General features: G+C 42.7%; 3 protein-coding genes across 5 annotated transcripts; all 3 read left to right on the top strand.

Annotated features, from left to right (window-relative positions):
* Window positions 1-96: 96 nt before the first annotated feature.
* gtf2h2 (general transcription factor IIH, polypeptide 2) lies at window positions 97-6,513 on the top strand. 2 transcript variants are annotated; one of them, XM_041937379.1, is made up of 15 exons: window positions 97-141; window positions 770-855; window positions 954-1,031; window positions 1,698-1,734; window positions 2,335-2,421; window positions 2,508-2,558; window positions 2,721-2,775; window positions 3,656-3,761; window positions 3,846-3,936; window positions 4,057-4,252; window positions 5,078-5,141; window positions 5,250-5,353; window positions 5,460-5,562; window positions 5,641-5,680; window positions 6,212-6,513. In XM_041937379.1, exons 2-15 carry the CDS (start codon window positions 800-802, stop codon window positions 6,326-6,328), a joined length of 1,185 nt encoding a protein of 394 aa, XP_041793313.1. In that variant the 5' UTR covers window positions 97-141; window positions 770-799; the 3' UTR covers window positions 6,329-6,513. The 2 variants fall into 2 exon arrangements, with proteins under 2 accessions (XP_041793313.1, XP_041793314.1); XM_041937380.1 differs by having other exon boundaries at window positions 107-137.
* Window positions 6,514-7,318: 805 nt separating this feature from the next.
* Window positions 7,319-13,057, top strand: dhfr (dihydrofolate reductase). 2 transcript variants are annotated; one of them, XR_006006851.1, is made up of 7 exons: window positions 7,319-7,481; window positions 7,640-7,689; window positions 9,105-9,210; window positions 10,400-10,523; window positions 10,905-11,020; window positions 11,378-11,514; window positions 11,643-13,057. XR_006006851.1 is itself a non-coding variant. In XM_041937425.1 (6 exons), the coding sequence occupies exons 1-6, from the start codon at window positions 7,390-7,392 to the stop codon at window positions 11,457-11,459; spliced, it is 570 nt and encodes a 189-aa protein (XP_041793359.1). In that variant the 5' UTR covers window positions 7,319-7,389; the 3' UTR covers window positions 11,460-13,056. The 2 variants fall into 2 exon arrangements, 1 of the variants encoding a protein (XP_041793359.1); XM_041937425.1 differs by having other exon boundaries at window positions 11,378-13,056.
* Window positions 13,058-18,835: 5,778 nt separating this feature from the next.
* On the top strand, window positions 18,836-20,654 carry ankrd34bb (ankyrin repeat domain 34Bb). The gene is made up of 2 exons (XM_041937944.1): window positions 18,836-19,038; window positions 19,157-20,654. Exons 1-2 carry the CDS (start codon window positions 18,836-18,838, stop codon window positions 20,652-20,654), a joined length of 1,701 nt encoding a protein of 566 aa, XP_041793878.1.
* The last annotated feature ends 258 nt before the right edge of the window (window positions 20,655-20,912 follow it).

The raw sequence follows: 20,912 nt of genomic DNA, 5'->3' as shown, positions 1-20,912 counted from the left end.
GTTCACTGTAGTGGTAATAGTAGTATTAGATGCAGTGTAATGAATAAGCTAACCGAGCGGACACTTTCTCTGGAGAGCATGTTTCCTTCCGGACACGGAAACCGTTGCACCAGCTGGCGTTGCCCTACACCGGTATTGTAGGTACTGCTGATTGTTTTTAACTGACTAATAGGAAATTATATCTCAGACAAGATGTGATCTAACGTTAGATGATAATTACGAATCATAACTGGGTTCAAGGTGGTTCATTAAATGACTTAAACAACCACCAAAACGCTCGTTAACAGACTTGTTAGCTAGCTGGCTGTATTAAAAGTTAATGACTTCGAGCAGTCACTTGCAGCCAATTCTTTATCTAACAAAGTTTTAATTTGATTTAACGAGATGTACATACTGCAGTTGATCAAGAGCAAGGTCAGCTTTTAATACGGCTCATACAGTCAGCGTTAGCTGTTGTTGAGAGCGTTATTCTCACGTATCCGATGAAGTTTTCTGTTCTGACACAGAACCACACCAAACCCCATTCCGTATACGTCTCTCACCGATTCGTCCCTTCTTTGGAACAAGTCTTTAGGAATCATTCGTGTCTTCTGATACGTAGTTTTCGCCATGTTAATAATTCACACTGCAGTTATAGATGTAATGTTGCACTGTGTTGTATCAGCATGACAAGTGGCTCCTCTGTCGGCCATGGCTGCAGTCTGACACTGCGCAGTGGACTGTGTGTTAATGTGAAGCTGTTTTTTCCCCTCTTGTTCTTTGGCTTTAGCGCTAGTTGAATCTCTGGCCGGCAGACATAATGGATGAAGAACCAGAAAGAGCCAAGCGCTGGGAAGGAGGCTATGAGAGGACATGGTGAGACTGCGACAGTGAAGCTGTGGAGGTTTTTTAAATTGAGATACTTGTTGTCATTTGATGCAACATTGTGCCATGTCCTATCTATTCTCCTACAGGGAGGTGCTGAAGGAAGACGAGTCTGGCTCACTCAAAGCCACAGTGGAAGAGATCCTGTTCCAGTCCAAAAGGAAAAGGTGTGTGCGTGTGTTTTGTCTGAGAAGAGTAATCGACACATGAGAATGATTGAATCTATTATTAGTTGTTCATAAGACTGTGTCTTTAGACATATCGTCGCTGTTATGATCTAAATGCAGTTGTAATAACTCAAGCATTATAGCAGCATATTTGGACTCTTTAGGTAAACGCATTTTTTTTCTAATGTTCCATGTAAGTAGAACCGCAACCTGGATTCCAAAAACGTTGGTAAGCTGTGTAAAACGTAAATAAAACAGAGTGCAATCATTTCCAAACAAACTGTTTACCATCAATGGTTTTCCGAGGTGTTCCTGAGCCCGTGTGATAATACACAATCATCTTCCAAACTGGTGTTTTTGGAGCATTCCACAACCTACGCAGTCGAATATATTGTCTTTGTACTGTTTTCAGTTTGACAACTTTGACTGTTCTCAAAGAGGATTGACAAGGAATCACATTCTGTTTTATTTCTGTTTTGCGCAGCGTTCTTTTGAACTTTTTTGGAATCAGGGTTGCACATATCCCCCCTGCTGCTGGATAAATAGCGTTATATCAAAATTCTGCACCGGTCAGTCCAAAGAAGAAATCAGTTTATTCACTAAAAGCTTGTTATTGTTGTTGCTGTTGTTGCTCCAAACTTATCTGCTGCCTTATTTACCTCATAGGGTGATAGAGAGCCATGGACAAGTGAGGCTTGGAATGGTGAGTGAGTTGCGCCTCCTTCCTAAAGAACCCTGTGCTTCACTCATTATCTGTATGGTTCTAAATCTAAAGGTCTCTAAGATCCCATGTCAACATGGTGGCTACATCCAATTACTAAATATTTGTACAGACCAAAACTTATGGTTTTTACCACTTTTGATTAACATTGTTTATAGAATCGTTTCAATATATTTGATTTCATGACATCATCATCATCAGATGCACAACTAATTTTAATCTCTTGTTAATCAGTAAAATTGTCAATATGAGGTAGAAGTCATGAAAGGCACAGCAGTAGGTTGTTTATAATGTCTCTTCTTGTGAATATGGCAAACACAGTCCAGTTTAAAAGCACTGTTATGATAAATCAGTTACCCATTCCTACTTTTATTAGCTAACAGCATTATCATTTCAGTGAAACAGTTCAGTTATGTCTGCAGTAGTGCACAGGAATGATTCTGGTATCAGAGCACTGCACTAGGAGCAGCTTTGGACAGGCATAACATTAAGTGCTATATAGGCATTAGTGTATTTTGCTATTAGGAAAACTTACTTACTTACCAAACACTTCAAGACATTACTGGATGTTCTGTGCTCTAGATGCGTCACCTCTATGTGGTGATTGACTGTTCAAGGAGTATGGAGGACCAGGACTTGAAACCAAACCGCCTCACCTCTACGCTAAAGGTAAATTCTGCTATCACACTTCACACCAGCGGCGGCACAGTATGATAAACTGCAAAGTACCATCACCTTTCTCCTCTCCTCTTCAGCTGATGGAGGCTTTTGTCGATGAATATTTTGACCAGAACCCCATCAGTCAGGTATGTTTATACAATCACGAGTACGGTATAGAGAATCCCGTCAGTTCTATTTGAACACAGCAGGAAAAAAACAGAAATAGACCAGAACTGCTGTGGACTGGACCTTCAACAAGCTGCCAGTGGCTGTTGTGTGACATAGCACCATGTGTTCTGTGTCTTCAGGTGGGCATCATCACCACGAAGAATAAAAGGGCTGAGAAGCTGACTGACCTGGCAGGTGAGGGTCACACTCCACCCCTCAGTGTAACCCCAAGTCGAGACCATAAGCGTATCAGACACGTTGCAACAGATTCCCTCTCATTTGAATCTCTGCAGCTGTCTGCACCAGCTCCCTGCAGGCTCGCGTCTCACCGCGTTGCTTCAAACTTCATGGGTTTACTGCAGTTTACTGCATGTTTTAGGGTTTTATCATTATTTTATCATTTTGATAATTAAACTTTTGTCATATTTATTTTCTTTTGCTGTTATCTGACTCTGTTTCCGATGGCATGTTCATTTATTGAGTCTGCATTGTGTAATCCTTATCTTGATGTGTGAAGCACTTAAACAGGTTAAAATATGAAACAAGCCTTCTTCACCGTCAGTTTAAAAGTATGAATGACTTAAGTGTCAGTCAGTGTTGATGGAAAAATCGATCAGTAATACTCACACCTATCAAAGGAAAACAGGAAGGTCGGCTGCTCGACGCTTTGAAATGTTCGGACAGTAGTGTCACATGACATTGATGTGACGCCTGTGACTATGACACTAGATAATACTTAAAGAAGTATTTCATCTCTGAACCACAGAATTTTGACGATGTTATTGTTATCTTTTCAAACCACCAAGGCCAAGTTAACAATGTCAGGATTTTTCATTTGAAGCAGAAGTTACCGCAGCAGAGAAAATTATCATAATCGATGAACCATGTGCCTCCACCTTTTTTAACAGCAGCGAGCATCTCACTGTCCAGAAAAAGCTACACCCTGCAGTGTTGGATGTTTTGCCTCTGTCATCTGTTGAAACTTTTCATTGGCCGTCAGCTACAGCCTCCTGTCTGTGAAGTCACCTCATGCAGCTTTAACGTCATGTGATGTGTTGTTTTGTTTCACCACCAGGAAATCCAAAGAAGCACGTTGCTGCTCTGAAGAAAGCAGTGGACACGGTGTGTGTGGGAGAGCCGTCCCTGTACAACTCTCTCAACCTGGCCATTCAGACCCTCAAGTAGGTTCTGTAATGTTTATGCTTTCCGTCGGTTTATGTGATATTACTGAGCGTCACTCAGCTGGTGCCTCTCTGTGTGTGAAGGAACATGCCTGGACATACGAGCCGAGAGATCTTGATAATCCTCAGCAGCCTGACCACATGTGACCCAGCCAACATATATGAGCTGATCAAGGTGAAGTCACCTTTAACCCTTGCCTGGATAAGTGGGGGACTGCTGGGCTTGCTCTACATATGGCTTTTGATTTCAGCGTGATGCACATGCAGCTCTCTAACCGGGTGTCTCCTCCGTCAGACCCTGAAGTCTCTGAAGGTGCGGGTGTCGGTAATCGGCCTGTCGGCGGAGGTCCGGGTGTGTACGGTGTTGACCAGGGAGACGGGCGGCTCGTACCACGTCATCCTCGACGAGAGTCACTTCAAAGAGCTGCTGATGCTGCACGTCAAACCTCCTCCAGCCAGTTCCTCATCTGAATGCTCTCTAATACGCATGGGTCAGTATACAGATGCTGTCTTCATCTTGGGGTATGGATCAGCTCCTCCTCTCTTTCCAAACTAAGTGGAAACATAAAACACATCAGAGCATCCAGACACCAAGTGTGTCAAAACCTAAAATCGCAGTGGTAGCATGGTGGAAGCTCTCGTTCCTCCTTTTAAATGATAAAGTTGATGATATTCTGTTATTTTCTTATTTTCAACAAATCCCTTGTGTTACTTCGTCACCATTAACACACACACTGTAGTTTACTCTGACTCAGTTCCCACATAGATAGATAGATAGATACTTTATTTATCTCCAAGGAGAAATTTGCTGCTGTCTGAAATACTCACTAGAACACCATATGAAGATTAATGCACTGCTGAAAATGGCCTCAAACAAATCGTTTTTCCTCCTCTTTGAGTAGTCCTTGTTAAAAACTACTACATAATTCCTAATGGCCGGCCTGAGTACAGTGAGACAGATGAACACGTTGTTGGTGTTGGTCTTTTCATGGGATGTAGTCACAAGATGACAAGAGAAATATAAAATAACATCAAAATAATTTCTGTTTTTCTGGGAGACTTTGAAATGATTCCACTGAAACATGCTAAGCTTTGGACTTTGTAGCACTTGTGAACACTTGGAACAGTCCCTCCCCATTTACCCCCAACACCCTTTGGTGACAGGGAAGGCACCGTTAAAATGGTTTCCTTTTGTTTCCATAAAACACTTTCATACAGGTCCTTCTTGCTCCGCATCAAAATGTTGCTATAACTATAAAAATATTTACTTAATGTTTGTCTCAGAGCAAATTCATTGGAGTCCTGTGTTTGCGCAGGTTTTCCTCAGCACACCATCGCCTCACTTACTGACCAGGATTCCAAGCCTTCGTTCAGCATGTCGTAAGTAGAAACAGTGAGACTTAAACTTGTGAGTCGGACTGTGAGCGGCCACGGTGCACTAGAGTAAATTTCCTTTGTCGTGTTTCTCCTGTTGTGTGTGTCTCCTAGTCATCTGGACAGCAGCAGTGGTCCAGGTCTGTCGCTGGGAGGGTACTTCTGTCCACAGTGCCACGCCAAGTACACAGAGCTGCCTGTGGAGTGTAAAGTCTGTGGTATGTCTGATGGCAGGATTCAGTCTGTGTCGGTGTCTGTCAGTGTAAGATGAGATAAAACCTGACTTAGCTTTGACTGGTGTGTGTGTGATATTTTGTCTTCAAGGATTGACTCTGGTGTTGGCCCCCCATCTCGCGAGATCCTTTCACCACCTCTTCCCCCTGCAAGCCTTTATAGAGAGTCCTGTGGAGGAGCTTCAAGTAGACAGGTGGCTCTAACACACACACACACACACACACACACACTATGCTGCTGTGTATCTAAACCTGCTGTGATGTGCTTTCAGGTTCTGTCAAGCTTGTCAAGGGGAGCTGAAAGATAAAAGTGTAAGTGCAGTGGCTGAGTAATGTCTGGATATGTAGTGCCAGTTGCTAGAACACCAGTTGTAAAAAGTCTTCTGTAGCTCTGAAGGAGTTTTGTCAGGTCTGAGGAAATAACCCTGATCATGTGCGAGTGTAGCAGTGAGCCCCAGGCAGAGGCACATGTACCCCAGGGCGTACTTCTGGAAGGTGCTGCTCATGTTCTGTGCCTTAACGCTTTAGCCCCAGGTATACCCTTTTATCATGTTGTATTGTAACAGTTACCACTAATCTTCCAACTACAGTAGACTGTGTTTCTAACTAGTGGTGTGTCAGGGAAGACACAGTAGAGACACACTATCAAGTTGAATTATAGGAGCTGTAAGAACCAGTGTCTTTGGAGCTTGACCCATACTCTGGACTAAAAGTCAGGTTATCTTGGCTTCTGCTGCTTTAATTTTGACCATTCTCAAGTCGTATTCGTCCCTCAGCTATATGGAAGCTGCAGTCCCTCTACCCATCTTTATTCATCTGCCCCGTCTCCCTCTCTGTTTCTAGATATTCACCTGTCCGTCATGTCGCAGTGTGTTCTGTGTGGAGTGTGATCTCTTCATCCATGACTCGCTGCACTGCTGCCCCTGCTGCATTCACAATCAGAGCGCCTCCTGCAGCTGAGGGGCCAACCAATAGGAGCTCATCACCACAGCTCCTGCCTGCTCTGAGAACTGCATCTGAGTCGCTGCGCTGCTTTCCTCTTGTTAAACAGTGCACTGCTTTGGATTTTGTCACTCACAAGTGGCTTGTGTTTATTGTTTATACAGTTTTGTACTACAGCTTTGTTTGTGACATGGCAGTCACAATAAAACAGATTTTTTTGTACTAATGCTTTAACCAGTGAGAAATGTGTTGTATAGTTTCAAAGCAGACCTTTATCCAATTAGCCAGATTAGTCATCTCCTGGGTTAGGATACAGTCAAACTACGTACGAAAGATGTAGGTGATGGATTTAGTAAAAATTCACAACAACACTTCTCCAATGATAAAAAAAAAAAAATCCAATATGCAATTTTTTAAGAGGTACAAGTTAGGCCTTGGGGAATTAAAGAAAGATCTGAGCCTATCATACTCTGTATATTCTCCTGGAGTTGCTCATCTGAGCTGTGATCAGGTCCAACCTGCTTAGCTTTTCAGACAAGTCTAGTTTCAATGCATGTGAGCAGAGGGTCCCATGTAGTCCAAAAGGTGAAGGGTCCAGAGGCCAAGGTCAGCAGTTGGAGGACTGTCCTCCACTCAGCCAGTCTAAGTGGGTAAGAATAAAATTGAAGATGAAAAAGTTAAATAATAAAATAAAAACCAATGATTCAGACAGGATGTTTGCTATTATCAATAGGACAGATGATAAAAGTTATAGAGGCAGGGTTGTAGCTATAAGTCTGGCATTTGTTCTGGAAATCTGGGGGATACCAATAACAAATATAAGACAAATCACTATATGTATATATACACACATTTGAATCAGATAACAGTTGGATGATTTTAACAGAACTGGTGGAGGAATAAGTTGACTCCACGAGATGGCAGTGTTGTAACAACTTGTCAGCTGCCGTGAAACAAGAAGACGAAGAAGAAGAAGAAGCAGAAATCGTCATTTCCGACGCTTCTGTGATGTTAGCAGGCGGGAAGCTGAAGCGGTAACACGCAGTTCAGTAAGGAAACTGTGCTTGTCCAGTCCTACAATGTCCCGCATTCTGAACGGTATCGTGGCGGTGTGTCCTGATCTGGGTATCGGGATGAATGGAAACCTGCCCTGGCACCCTGTTCGACTCAAGTAAGTCCCGCTGCGAGGGGTTTGCTGACTGTTCATGAGGAAACACTATAACGATATGACAATAAAATCCTCAGTTAAAGTTAGCATTAACTTTGTGTTTAGCTACGATAAATGTATTAACTTGGCCAAAAAATGAATCCTGTGTTCTTCTTTTCTAGTAACGAATTCAAACACTTCCGGACGATGACAGCGACTCCGTCTGTGAAAGGTAACGTGAGTTCAGCTTGTTTTGGGGGAAACTGGAGTGAAACAGGTCCAGAGGTCAAAGTTCATCAGCGTTAGCAGCTCTGAGGAGGCTGCTCCTCCAGTGACTGTGCTCAGTGTGTATTTAAACAGAGAGCCAGGGGAGAGTGGCTGTAGAATATGACATAAACTGGAATAAGCAAAGACAGTTTGGTCTGCACAGACATTTACAGTGGCCATAAAAACGTTTAGCTAACTTTATTGACTTTAAAAGTCAAGCTCATGGTGCTGAGTTCATGTTGAGGCCGATCTCTGTGCTTACTGCCCAATCAGTGGTTAGCACCCGTGCTCTGCTCCCTTTAGTGCCCAGTGATTGACAGGGGCCTGCCGGGCCTGCTGTTAGATCATTTTGGAGGATGTCGTTGCAGATGCTTTTAAACTGTACTGCTTTATGTAGTGAGGTGTTTCTGTTATTTAGCCCACCCTCACTAAATCATTTCAACACAAACTGATCGTTATCGAACCCTCATGATGGGAGCCTTTATAGCAGCACTGTGGTGTCGCACTGCATTAGTTTTAGCAGGGTGTACCTCATTAACTCACAGCTGAATGTTTGTCTTTAATCATATTGGAACTTACTTGTCTGTTTTTTAAGAAAGAAAGTTGTTAAACATGAAACATAAGCAGGATCTTGCGTTACTCTGTTAATTAGGATCATGCAAATGAGTTTTACATGCTGATCTGAGGTGATGAAATGGCAGTCTGACTGAGGCTGAAGCCCAGAAATGTTTCTGTAACACTTGCAGCGATGCAAGTCTCAATGGAAAGCTGTCACACTGATGAGGAGGCATTCCATAACTGTGAACCTTTATAGCTTATAAACAGGCGTGGAGTAGATATTTCAGCTATTAAATGATGAAACTGATGAGAAAATGTATTGAGGGATTGATTAGAGGTGGGACAAGTGTCTCTCGTGCTCATGATGGTCATTAATTTAGACATTCACTTCAAAATAAGTTTTGCAATCCATAACTAATGCAGCCTGTGTGAGAACTGACACGATCTGCCTTCCTCTTACTACTCGAGTCTGTTCTGCAGCAGTGGTGCTGCTGCTATGAGGGCCAGGAGCCAGATGGATGAACACTGCAGCTCTGTCCATAATGGTTCTGTCATGTCTGAATAAAGCCAAAATGGCAATCATGTAATGGAAAAAATAATAGACTAAGCCAGCGATGTCAACACAACTGTCAATACTCCCAACCAAACCCCCCTTTATGTGTGTTTTTATTTTTTTATACACGCATTGGCCAGCATGTGCTGAAACAGTGTAGTTGGTATCCTGGGGCCTTTCATAGAGGAAGTTGTAAATATATAAGAAATACCTTCACTTGAAGGAGAGTGAGGTACTAATTGATTAATCCAAACCTTGCTGCCCTGCAGGCAAGCAGAATGTGGTGATTATGGGCAGAAAAACGTGGTTTTCCATCCCTGAGAAGAACAGACCTCTGAACAACAGGATCAACATCGTCCTCAGCAGGGAGTGCAAGTATGTGTCACACAACATTTAATGCTGCTACACAACAGTGTGTACAGATGAGATGTGATGTCTTACTGTAGATACACTGCACATCTCTACTTGACTGAGTTGTTCTGTTTGTAGTTAACTTCAGTATTCACCCACTGTTTCGCTGTATGTCGCTCAGCATTCACATTCACTGCATACTTTTGGTAATGAATTTAGAGGTTAATCTGGTGTTATTTTAACAATTTTTATGTGTAACTAATTTTAGTAGACAGGAATGCTGTCTACCATGAATATAATAATAATAATAATAGATTTTATTTATAACGCACTTTACATTTGAATACAAATCTCAAAGTTAACAGTACAGGCAACAATATAAAGGGGTACACAGTACACAAAATTCACAGTTCTGTGTGTTCCTTGGTTTTGGGGTAACGGTTCAGTAATTCTTACTGTAACAGTTAAGGCACAAAGTACTGGAATATTGTCAATAAGAAAAATATAAAATAAATAACAATGTCAGTGATGTTCCACCGTTAGACTCAGAGCAGCACAACAGACTAAAATGCACAGGTGATGGTGTATTGTAGCCAGGCTCAAGCACCATATGCTAAGATCCTGTATACTCTACACGAATAATTGTCCATAAATATGAAACTGCCATGCTCCCATATACTACATCTAAATGTCATGGGAGGATCCTTCACCTCTGGTCTCTTATTTGTGTTTGCCATTAAGATGGCAGCGACGAGGATGTAGTTGGATTTTTAGAAGAATAGAGCCTTGTAGATATTTCCCTCGAAGAGAGACACGTTCTCCATCATGTCCTTTGGGTCATTATTTTAGAGGAACATTGAATTATGGACAGCAGAGTTCCTCACTGGTGTCTCTTTGACATTTTCCATTTCTATTAATTAAGCTGGCATCGAGTGAGGCTCACTACAGACTGAAGTCCTTTCACCTTTATTGTATTCAGGTGGAGGCAGAAACCTGAGAGACAGATAGGGATTTAAGGGAGAAATGTGGTTTTAAGTAACTTGGGTGAACTGACACTTAAAGCCAGTAAGTAACATGATGGCCAGTTAGCAGGAAGCTGCACTGTGCAGGAGCCTTGACGCAGGGCCTAATGGTGCTAAAGTGAAACGTTGCTATGCATCAGTTATTGCACAGTCATAAGAGTGACCTGATATCAGTGCCTTTTGTCCTCCAGAGTGCCCCCTGCAGGAGCACACCACCTGGCAGCAGACTTCGACTCAGCTCTCAGGCTGGTCGACACGGAGCTGGCAGACCAGGCTGACCAGGTCTGGGTTATAGGAGGCAGCTCTCTCTACAAGGTACTGCATGGATCACTCAGAGTGCTGCTCACACGCTTTACAAAGTTTTGTTGGGGTGTTTTTTTTACTTATGTCTCACATGCTTTAATTGTTCAGTCTTTCATTTTCAATTGTTGTCATTATTTTCGAGTTTTGGTGGAAAATTGATGCAGGAAATTGCCCGTTTTCAAATAACCAATGGAGGGTGGGCTTGAGTATCTAATGACAAATTCATAATGGAAAATAATATCTAGATAATTATCCAATGTTTCATTTTGCTGTCAAACTGGTTGCAGCTGTGAGTCACGGGCATGGTGAACCACTTCAGCATGAGCTGAAATTACACACACATCTGCAGAAGCACCGTCTGTAATTATGTTTTGGTTGCTTTGGGTTACCCAGGAGTTGATGGAGAGCCGGGGGACCAGGAGGCTGTTTGTCACACGAATCCTGAAGCAGTTTGAGTGTGACACGTTCCTCCCTGAAATCAGTCCAGACAGATATCGCCTGCTGCCAGAGTAAGATAAGCACGCATGTTCACCACATTCATTTAGGTAATTTAGGTTTTGACATGACTTGAGTCTAATTTAGTAGTTTTGGCCAAGCAGTTTTTGTACAAACCAAGTTATTTGCTGAGATCTTGGAGCACAGACATCTGATGGGTCAAGAAACTCTCGCAGTCAGACACTCAGGAAGGTTTGAAACAAACCAACAATTTATCAGGATTATCTAAAGCACTTTATTTGGAGGTGAAACTGAAAGTCAGTACAACTGAGTATTTGCTCAGCAGCTTTTCAAATGCACCAAGACTGCACAGAAACATTTCTGTGGACACCAGATGGAGACACATGCAGTAAGGTGTGTTTCTCCTCCAGGTTTCCAGGAGTGCCACAGGAGCCGCAGGAGGAGAATGGTATCCAGTACAGATTTGAAGTCTATGAGAGCATCGAGCAGTGAAGAGGAAATGGAAAAACAAAATCTTTGTCATTTTGTAAACGGGCACCAGAATGATGTAAATTCTGAACTTTAAATGATTTTTTAAGTGATTTGTACAGATGGAGATGTAGAGTTGTTTGCAGGTTGAACCCCATGAGTTAAAAAAAAGTGGCTAACATGATCTTTTTTTCTGGCTTTTTCCAGAAAGACCAGCTGAGTAGGTCAGTGTCTGCTCAGAGAAAACCGCTGCAGTTACTTTCTGCTCTGAAGGCAAAGTGGACAAACCACATAATAATGGGGAGCAGATGTGTGGTTGTGTCTAGAATCAAAAGCTAACCGTTTGTAGCTTCTTGTGATCAGAGCAGTCATTTCACTTGTCATGTTTTGCTACATGATGCTTTGTCTCAGTCCACCTGCCAGTTATTTGTAATGGACAAACACTGTTTCAATGTATGCACATATGCAGGTAGTTGTTGAATAAAACCTTCAAGTGTAGGTACAAAACTTTAAACTTGGTGTCACATGTTGATTTTTTTTTTATTCCCACTAACCTGAAGTAATTTTGATGGATTTTTTTTTCTTTAATCTGAAACAAAGGAATAGAACCACAGGAAGCTACCCTGCCAAGACCAAAGTTATTTTAAGGGTGAGGAGCTAACCAATTCACTGCATCAAGTTAAAACCAGAACAAAATGTATTCCAAGTCAGGTCAAACCATCATTTATACCAAAGAGCACTGAGGCACCAGGGCCTATAAGTTTATTTCTGAAAATATTGCTTCCGTCCTGTTTATACAATAAAATCATGAGGCATCTTTGACATTAGGTTGTGTCTGAAAGCCTCTGAGCTTCATTGTTGCCAGTGTTGCCATATCAAGACTCCACATCCATAGTAACTACAGTGCATCTTCCAGTATTTCCAATTTTCTTTTATTTTCTTTCTTGAACCCAAGAGGGTAGTTCTGCCAGAGAAAGCACATTAAGCCAAATAAATCAGTCAGGAGTTAATTGCTAATACCAAACAGGACACCTGACAAGTAACCTATGAGCACGGTTCCCTGGTTTCGTGGCTCATTTTGATCATCTTTGGTCTTTTATACATGCATGTGTAATTACTGAGTTTTCTACATGTTCCTTCTAAGACATATTGTGAGCAACTGTACTGTATATGCTCAAGATGTTGCCCCTATATCAGTGACACACAGTTTACATTCATAAACACAAAATGACTGTAAATTAGACTGCAATTTGCTAGAATTCTGCTCTGTCTACATGTAAATAAACCCCAACTGTTATTTTCCTCATGTATGTGGAAAGTTTTGGATCCAATGAATGCTGTATATGTGGACATATCTGCAGGAGATTGCCAGGGGGGATCCGGCATGCAGAAAGATTCTTTCCAAAGTGCCTTTAAAGAGATGATGTAAGGTGTGATGTGGATAAGAACTTGTGGCCAAATGCAGAGGGCAGGGAATAATATTCATGTTATTCATATATATGTTTGTATTGTATTACTAGAAAAGCTTTAAAGAAAAAATACTGCAAAGCCTGCTGAAGCTTTTCTGATTCATCAAATAAATCGTGCGAGGTAGCACAATCCATGCAGTGAAGATGAGTCATTCTTTTTCTTGTAATGCAGTCTGGTTTATGCAAAAGCAATGAAAGTACAAATAAAAAATAAAAGAGGGAAGGCCACTTCAAGGACAATACGAATACACGTTGTAATGTTTTTTTTTATTATTATTGTTTAGGCTGAGCGTGTTCTAAGTGACAAAGAGTCCCTGTTAGGAAACATGTTAGTGTGGTGGTACAAGCATTGAACCTGGGATGTGTTTTATTTGCATAAGTGCTTGATGAATGTGAGATCAACAGAGCGGTGTGCTGGTGAAGAAAAATGTGTGAGGAGTTCAGGAGAAGTGAACTCGTGTTAGAAAAATGCTTGAAAGCAATCATAAAAAAACAGTGTTTCCTTTGTCCAGTCAGCTGTAGTGGTCAGTATGTGCTTGCTTGCACTGGATTCACCTATGACACATTAAGTGCCAGGACACCACTGCTGAGGGCAGTGTTTGAGGCCATATGAGATCCTGCTGCTCTGCGAGGGTCAAGCAGTCAGGCCGGTACTGTTCTCTTGGTGTACGCCACACATGCTCTCACCCACTTGTCAAGAATATGGTGAGGGATGACTCATCTGACCATATCACTTGTTCCGTATCTGTAGAACAGTGCCTCCGATTTTGTACCACTGAACTCATTCATCTTTGTAATGAGGGGTTTATGCATTTAATTCAGACAGGATGAAATGAGTATGATTATTTGATTTAGTGATTTCTGTTGGGATGTGAAGATTAATTCAACAAATTGAACAAAAAATACTTCTGATGCTTCTTACCTACTCCAGCTTCATTCAGATAGCAACTGGTTGCTTTTGAATTGCTGACAGTAGGGGACAACTGCATGGTTGGCCACCCCACAGGCTGCTGCTGCTGCAATCCACCTACTGTAATCTCACCACGCAGCTAAAGAGAGCAGGTTGTACAAACAGAGGAACTGGTTAGCAATGTGATACAATTACATTCTGAACATCATAAACAGCCTTCACTGTCAGAAAGCACCTTTAGATGTGGTGGACAACACACACACATTAGTTAGCGTGAGTCATACTGGGGCCTTACAGTGAAAAGCCCTGGAATGTATCAAGTTAAAAGCCCTTCTGGATAGAAGCACAGCAAATATGAAACCACAGGCAGAATGGATGAACGAGAATGAGGGAAAGAACAGTGCACCACAACACTACATCTGAACACTTGTAGCACAGACATCATCGGTTTTGAATTTTCACACATTTGAGAAGGACGTCCAGGTTGGATACACCGTTTAATAAACTATTGCTACGTGACCAGATTAAACAGCTGAGCTGGAAAAATCTAAATCCCTCTCAGTCACCCATAGATTCAGGTGACTAATTTTCTCAGCCTCTCTCCGTCATTGACTTCTGAATATGGTAATATGTCCATGAAGTGAGTGAGGCTCGCTGTTGTGCAATCTTCACCAAATTACATCTGTCTCCAGCCTTGAACTTTCTGCTGACGTTGACGCCACTATTGTCATTTCACACATCAACAGTCTGAATATAAGTCTTACCTGCGCAAATACTTTACCAAAGACCACTGTCTGCACTGTGCCTGCTCACAATAGGATGTGCTGTCATTGGCTGCGTGCTCCCTGCTCCTCAGCTGCCATAGGCTAGCCTTTCATTCTCATCTGACGTATATTAGTCTTCACTCCCTCCTGTCATCAGTCACTCACCAGCACGGATGCCTGCTCTCCCCGCCGGTTTCTCCTCAGCCTGCACACTGACTGACCTATCAACTGGAGGGGACCTGCCGTTTGAACAGCTTTCAAAGCGAAGAATGCGACACATTCAGGTAAGTTTGTGCACATGACAACAATGACTTGTGGTGTGGAAATTAAGACTCTTTTTCATTCTACAAGTTACAGTTGTGCTTTTAAAAATGATTGGAGACAGTTTGTTGCTGCAGTGTATGTGCCCTAATATTCCCTAATTTGGTTTGGTGAGAATAGTTATTTAATTAATACCAGCAGAAATATTAATATCTAAAGAAAGTAGACCCCTCAGCACACTGAAGGAGGGATGATACCATTCATCTAGGTATGCTACGTGCTTTTTGTTACAGTGTATCATCTGCATCCCGCTACATTTACTGTGTTTATGCCATGAAACCAGATTTATCAGTGTGGGTGTTTCATTCCGTTCTTTTGTATATAATTTTGTATGATCTGCTTTATCTGACAGTCATAGGTGGACAGAATTCAGAATATGTTCGGGAGACAGGCAGCAGAAATCTGTCCTTGCAGGGTTATTTCTGTGCTGTTCACTGATTCCTTTCAAGTCGCAGTTTGAACTCTGCTTCTGTGTTGAATCGACAGCACCTTCCAGTGCTACCTGTGACTAAACGGGTTTATTATGTCAGCCACTGCATATGGCCTTCTTGTATATACTTATAAAGCACTGGCTATGTTGAAAGTGATCATTATCATGATGAGAACACTATCTGAATCTTTACTTGGGAGCATGGAATGAAGAAAAATGCCTGGCCTTTAGATGTGGAATGATAAAATGTTTAGGAATGACATTTTCTCTGCTGCCTCTCTCATTAGCTATTCTGTCTGTGTTGGTGCTGGTTGAAGGCCAGGCCTGACCTCTCAAAGAAGCACAGACGGGGGTTTGAATGTCACCCTGCAGAAAAGGCTGCTAACAGAGGTTTAAACCTCCCACAGCTCGCACATACATTATGGTCCTCCAGTATGAACCATGACAGCATCGTACAAATTATTTTAAAGTACTCCAATGATTTAGTGTTGCACATCCATAAAGTTAGCAGACTCAGATACTGATTAAAAGAAGACGGTCAAAATCTTTTAAGCAGAGGCTGAGATATTTTGAGTCATGCTCCAAAAAATGTTTGGTTCCTACATTTCCCATAATGCAACTAATAGCATCTTTATGCTATACTCTCCTTGCCCAGTAAAAACACAAATATCTTTTGTGCAACAGGCTTTCTGGTATTAATAAGTAGCTTCAAAGCTTAAGTGGTGGAAAGTAATTAAGTACTTAAATGCTACTGCATTAATAGGCCCAATAATAATATAATTTTACTTTTGTTCATGTGATTCATCAAAGCTTCTTGCATACACATTAGGCACAATATGTGGACAGACACTGCAGACTGTATGTTGGACTCTAACCAACCACAGCGTGCCATCTCTCAGGAGTTGCATGACAGCACAGACAATAAATGTTTCTGTATGTTGTCAGAGGTTTGTGGACGAAACTTCAGCTGGAACCGTTCATAGCCGGTGCGTTTGAAAGAGCGTGAGTGTGTGCGTGAGCAGCAGACATGTGTGGAGAGGGTGATGCCACAGCCGCAATCATGATAACTGAATAGTTTGGTATAATGCTCCTGGCCCCAGGGGGATAGATAGTCAGATAGTTACAGGTCCACTGAAAAAAAAATTAAACATTCCTTCCTACTTTCTCCTCTACCTGTTTAAAGTCGAGAGCTCTGTGCTCCTATTGGTCAACATCGCTGAAGATGACGTCAACCTCAGGGAGGGCAAAAAAACTCTGACAGGTTAGTCTTTTTGTTTGGATGTTGTTAGGCGTCAGATGCTGCGCTGGTTGTCGTCATGACACTCTGTGTAGGATCATCATCTTCGTTATTGGGACATCACTGGGTTGATATTGTGTGAGACTCATTATCTGTTTGGATAAGTAAGTCAGTCTCTTGTAGGGCCAGGCTACAGTCAGACTATGAACTGGAGTACAGGTACAGGCAGATGTCACAGTGCATACACTAAAAGTACAAATACTTCACTTCTTTCTATAGTTTGTCCTTAGCTGTATTTACGTACATGCTTTAGACCCTACTGACACACACACACGCACACACCTACACAGTTAAAATAAGTTATTGGTCACAGTTTCACAGACTTGGCTGATAGAAACACAAGGCCACACACACAATAGGCTGCAGAAGTGAATACAGGCAGTCCAGGAGAGGATGACGAACACACTGCGTTCTTATGTCTGAGCTGGGAGGAGGAAGGAGCATCGCTTCTGTCGCTTCACATCTACTTTACATAAAGCAACTGATGGCTTGTTTGGGGTTTTAAGTGCTGCCAGTGTGTAATCTCGTCTGCTGTAGATCATAGTTCCTGTGGCATCTATACAAGCGGATATGTGTGTATATGCGTCATCTTCAGCTTAACTCTGACCATCACTGTGACAATTCAAGGCAACATCCAGTTGGCTTTTTACAGAGCTACCAAGAGCTCAGATAGCTGCTGCCTCACAAACACTGCAAAACTATTTGATACCCACATGGAAATGTCATGAAAACACATGCCAAATGCAAAGCTGTGATTATAAAGGTGCAGCAGCCATAATCATATAGTCATATGTAGTCATATATATTGCTATCAAGGATAACTCTTCTAATAAAAACTGTGTCTATTTACATGACAGCTGACCATTTTTTAAAGCATGTCATTAATTTTCAGATTTCTCAAATTGCATTTCTCCTTCCTTCCAGGCAGCCATTGGTTTGCATTCATTTCAGTGTGCTATGAACTTAGAGACGTTAACAATAGATCTATGTCTTAAGTGCGCTACAGTCACCCACTTTGGTAATCAAATGTTGTTGCTATGGATACAATCCATCCATTTTCTAAACTGCTTACCCTGCTCAGGGTCAACAGTGGGCTGGATCCTAGCCTAGTACAGTATGCACTGGATGAGAGGAGAGGTAGGCCTACGCCCTGGACGGGTCGCCTGGACTCACAGGAATAACTGTGAACCATTCACATTTACAATAACTTAACAACCTGACACCTGGGGCTTCTCATAATCTGAATGTGTAATAACTCATTAGGTATAGGCTCTAGTTTCCTCCTACTGAGTTTTACAAGCCAGAATGTGGAAAAGCAACAATGCTTCAGATAGCAAGACAAAGGTCGTGATGTTTATGTGCTGTGTAGGTGAGTGCAGTTCAGTTGTGTGACAATGGAAGAGGTGGCGCTGATACTTATTTTCTTTCACATTTACATGTAATGAATGATGCTTTGATGTCACGAAGTGTAACAAACATGTAACAGTGACAAACAAACAGCTTTGAAAATAAAAGTGTGTAACTGTGTGTCACCATGTAGCACAGCAGTGGCACCTGTGGCTGTGATACTACCTGCCAGTGCCACCAGGAGGATCTCAGTGTCTGTCTCCAATGGTGTCACATACCAACACTTTGTCACGCCTCTCGATGTGATGCACAAGTTACCCTTTATTTACCCCACTGGGCTTTCAACTGACGCTACTGTATACCCATCCATGCCAATATTAGACATTCAAAGCAAGGTGATGTGGTATAAAGATCAAGACAGCCCACAAATGGAGCAATGTGGGGTGAATGGGTAGGTCAAACTAACACACAAGTTTCAACCAAGAGAGGGGGGTTGGTGTTCTGTGGGAAACCTTTTCCTTTAACAAGTACTTTTGGTGCCTTAAACCTAACCAAACAGTGACATTAACATTAACATTCACCATGGCTGGAGATGGGTTTAGATCCTTTTCAGGTCTTGAATCAGAAAGAAAACAGTTGTGCTTAAAACAAGTAGGGTCTGCAATTTATCTTTCTGTTCTGGTATAGTTGAGGACCCACAATTTAAAGCCACTTGATGGTCTACATCTGAGAATTTAATAATGAATTTAATCTTCTTCTTCATCTGTTGCAGGCACTGGGCTGTGTGTACCTTTGGACAAACAAGTGACAGTCATCCATTAAAGACACTGAAGGTGGATTATAGGCAGCCAAGATCATTACAATGGATGAGTCAACAGAGGTTCGAACAGATGGCAATTCTCTGCTGAAGGCTGTCTATTTGTGCCGTCTGCGTCTGACTCGGCTGCTCCTGGAGGGAGGGGCCTACATAAACGAGAGTAATGAACATGGCGAGACACCCCTCATGGTGGCCTGCAAGACACACCATACAGATTCACAGAGTGTACCCAAGCACAAGATGGTTCGGTATGTCCTTGCAGGATTCATGTATGCTATTGCTTCTTGAAAGTATGTTATGGCTGAGGATGACTTGCTTCCACTTCAGGGGTTTCCTGGTGTAATAATTTGATTTTTCTTCCAACAGGTATCTTCTGGAAAGTGGAGCTGATCCAAACATCCAAGACAAGACGGGGAAAACGGCACTGATGCATGCATGTCTCGAACAAGCCGGAGCTGAAATTCTCTCACTCTTGTTGAGCAGTGGAGCTGATCCGACTCTGGAGGATCATGCAGGCTTATCAGCACTGATTTACGCTGTCAATTCAGGCAACAGGGACATCCTCAGGGTCCTCCTGGATGCTTGTAAAGCAAAGGGTAAGGAGGTTATCATCATCACCACCAACAAACTGCCATCCGGCCATCAGATGACAAAGCAGTACCTCAATGTCCCTCCACCTCCTGACCTTGAGGAGCGTCTGCATTTCACCCCAACATCTTTTTGTATGTCTCCATATGATTTCCAACTACGAACTCCTCCACAGGGCTCCTCAGCAAGTGCTTCCCCCCAACCTGGTAGCCCCCTTCTTGGCCCCAGAGATCCCCAATGTTTAGGGTCAGGACCTGGCCAAGTCACATCTCGACCAGGCTCGCCAATCCAACATCCTAGTCCTTTACGTGTCCCTGGTGTGGATAAGCGAATCAACCTCCAGAGGCTACACTCAGAGCAGTGGTCCAAAAGTCCTTCCCTGCTGCTCCAGCAGAGCCAGGCCTCCTCTCTGACAGAGGAGCCAGTGCAAATTACACCTGAGGAGGAGTTGTCCTTCAGAGTCAATAATCTCGCCTTCCATGGAAGGCCTCCAGCTGTTTCACGCCACCACAGCATTGATGTCAAAGACACAACAGGGCTTCTGAAAGCACTAGAGAACATGTCAGGAAGTGAGAATAGGGGAGGGGGTGGAAAAAGAGGCTTTGGTAGAAAGATGTCATATGACAGCACTGCAAGTTCACTACATTCTGCTTCACACCCAAACTTGCATCAAGACAGTCTCCCCTTCCCCCATGATTCCTGTCCTTTGGATGAAGATTCCTCTGACTGTCTCAGACAACTGAATGTTTCCAGTCTGCAAAATGTGGTCCGTCGTCGTAACATTGGTATTGACCACTACAGTTCTGACTCTCAGCTACCACAATTTGGCAACCGAGACAATAGCTCCAAGAATAGTGGCGGAGCTGGAACTGGACCAGAAAGGCACAAGCTGGTCAACAGCAGATCCTCCACTCTGTCAGGATCCAGGGAGTCCTTAGAGAGCTCTGTCCAGAGGCGAGGAGCTGCTGGGCTGGAGCGAAGAGGTTCAGGGGCTCTCCTTTTGGATCACATTGCCCACACTCGCCCTGGATACCTGCCTCCACTTAATCCCCATGCTCCGATACCAGATATTGGGGTCAGCTCTAGCTCTTCCTACCCTTTGAGTGGAAGTAGCAAGACACTGAATGGTGTTCTTACAGGTTCAAAGCCTATTCTACCCTGTGCACCTATTTTCCTGAGGGATTTGAAGGCCAAGAAAATGCTGTGGAGACGACACTCAATGCAGAGTGAGCAGATAAATCAGCTGGTCAACTTCAAGGAAACTTTTGGCCACTAGGAAAGATATTGCATGTATCAGGAGAAAATGCATGTGCTCTTAACAGTATCATACATTGATGTTCTATACCTATGATAGCATCAGCTCATGTGCACTTTTAAGATTAAGTGCAGTTTAGCAGGTACAGGGCTTCAAATCTTAACATAAGGTACAACATCTTGTTTCCTTCCTTCATGGATGGAGCTGCTTAGTTGTCATGAGTTGATTTTGGTTTAATCATGTGATCTAGGTATTCTGGTCACATGATAACAGGTGGTC

This window comes from Chelmon rostratus, chromosome 5 (assembly GCF_017976325.1).
Source record: "Chelmon rostratus isolate fCheRos1 chromosome 5, fCheRos1.pri, whole genome shotgun sequence".
NCBI classification, from domain to species: domain Eukaryota; kingdom Metazoa; phylum Chordata; class Actinopteri; order Chaetodontiformes; family Chaetodontidae; genus Chelmon; species Chelmon rostratus.
The sequence above is the reverse complement of the archived record's forward strand: the minus strand, read 5'-3'. Positions and strand labels throughout refer to the sequence as shown.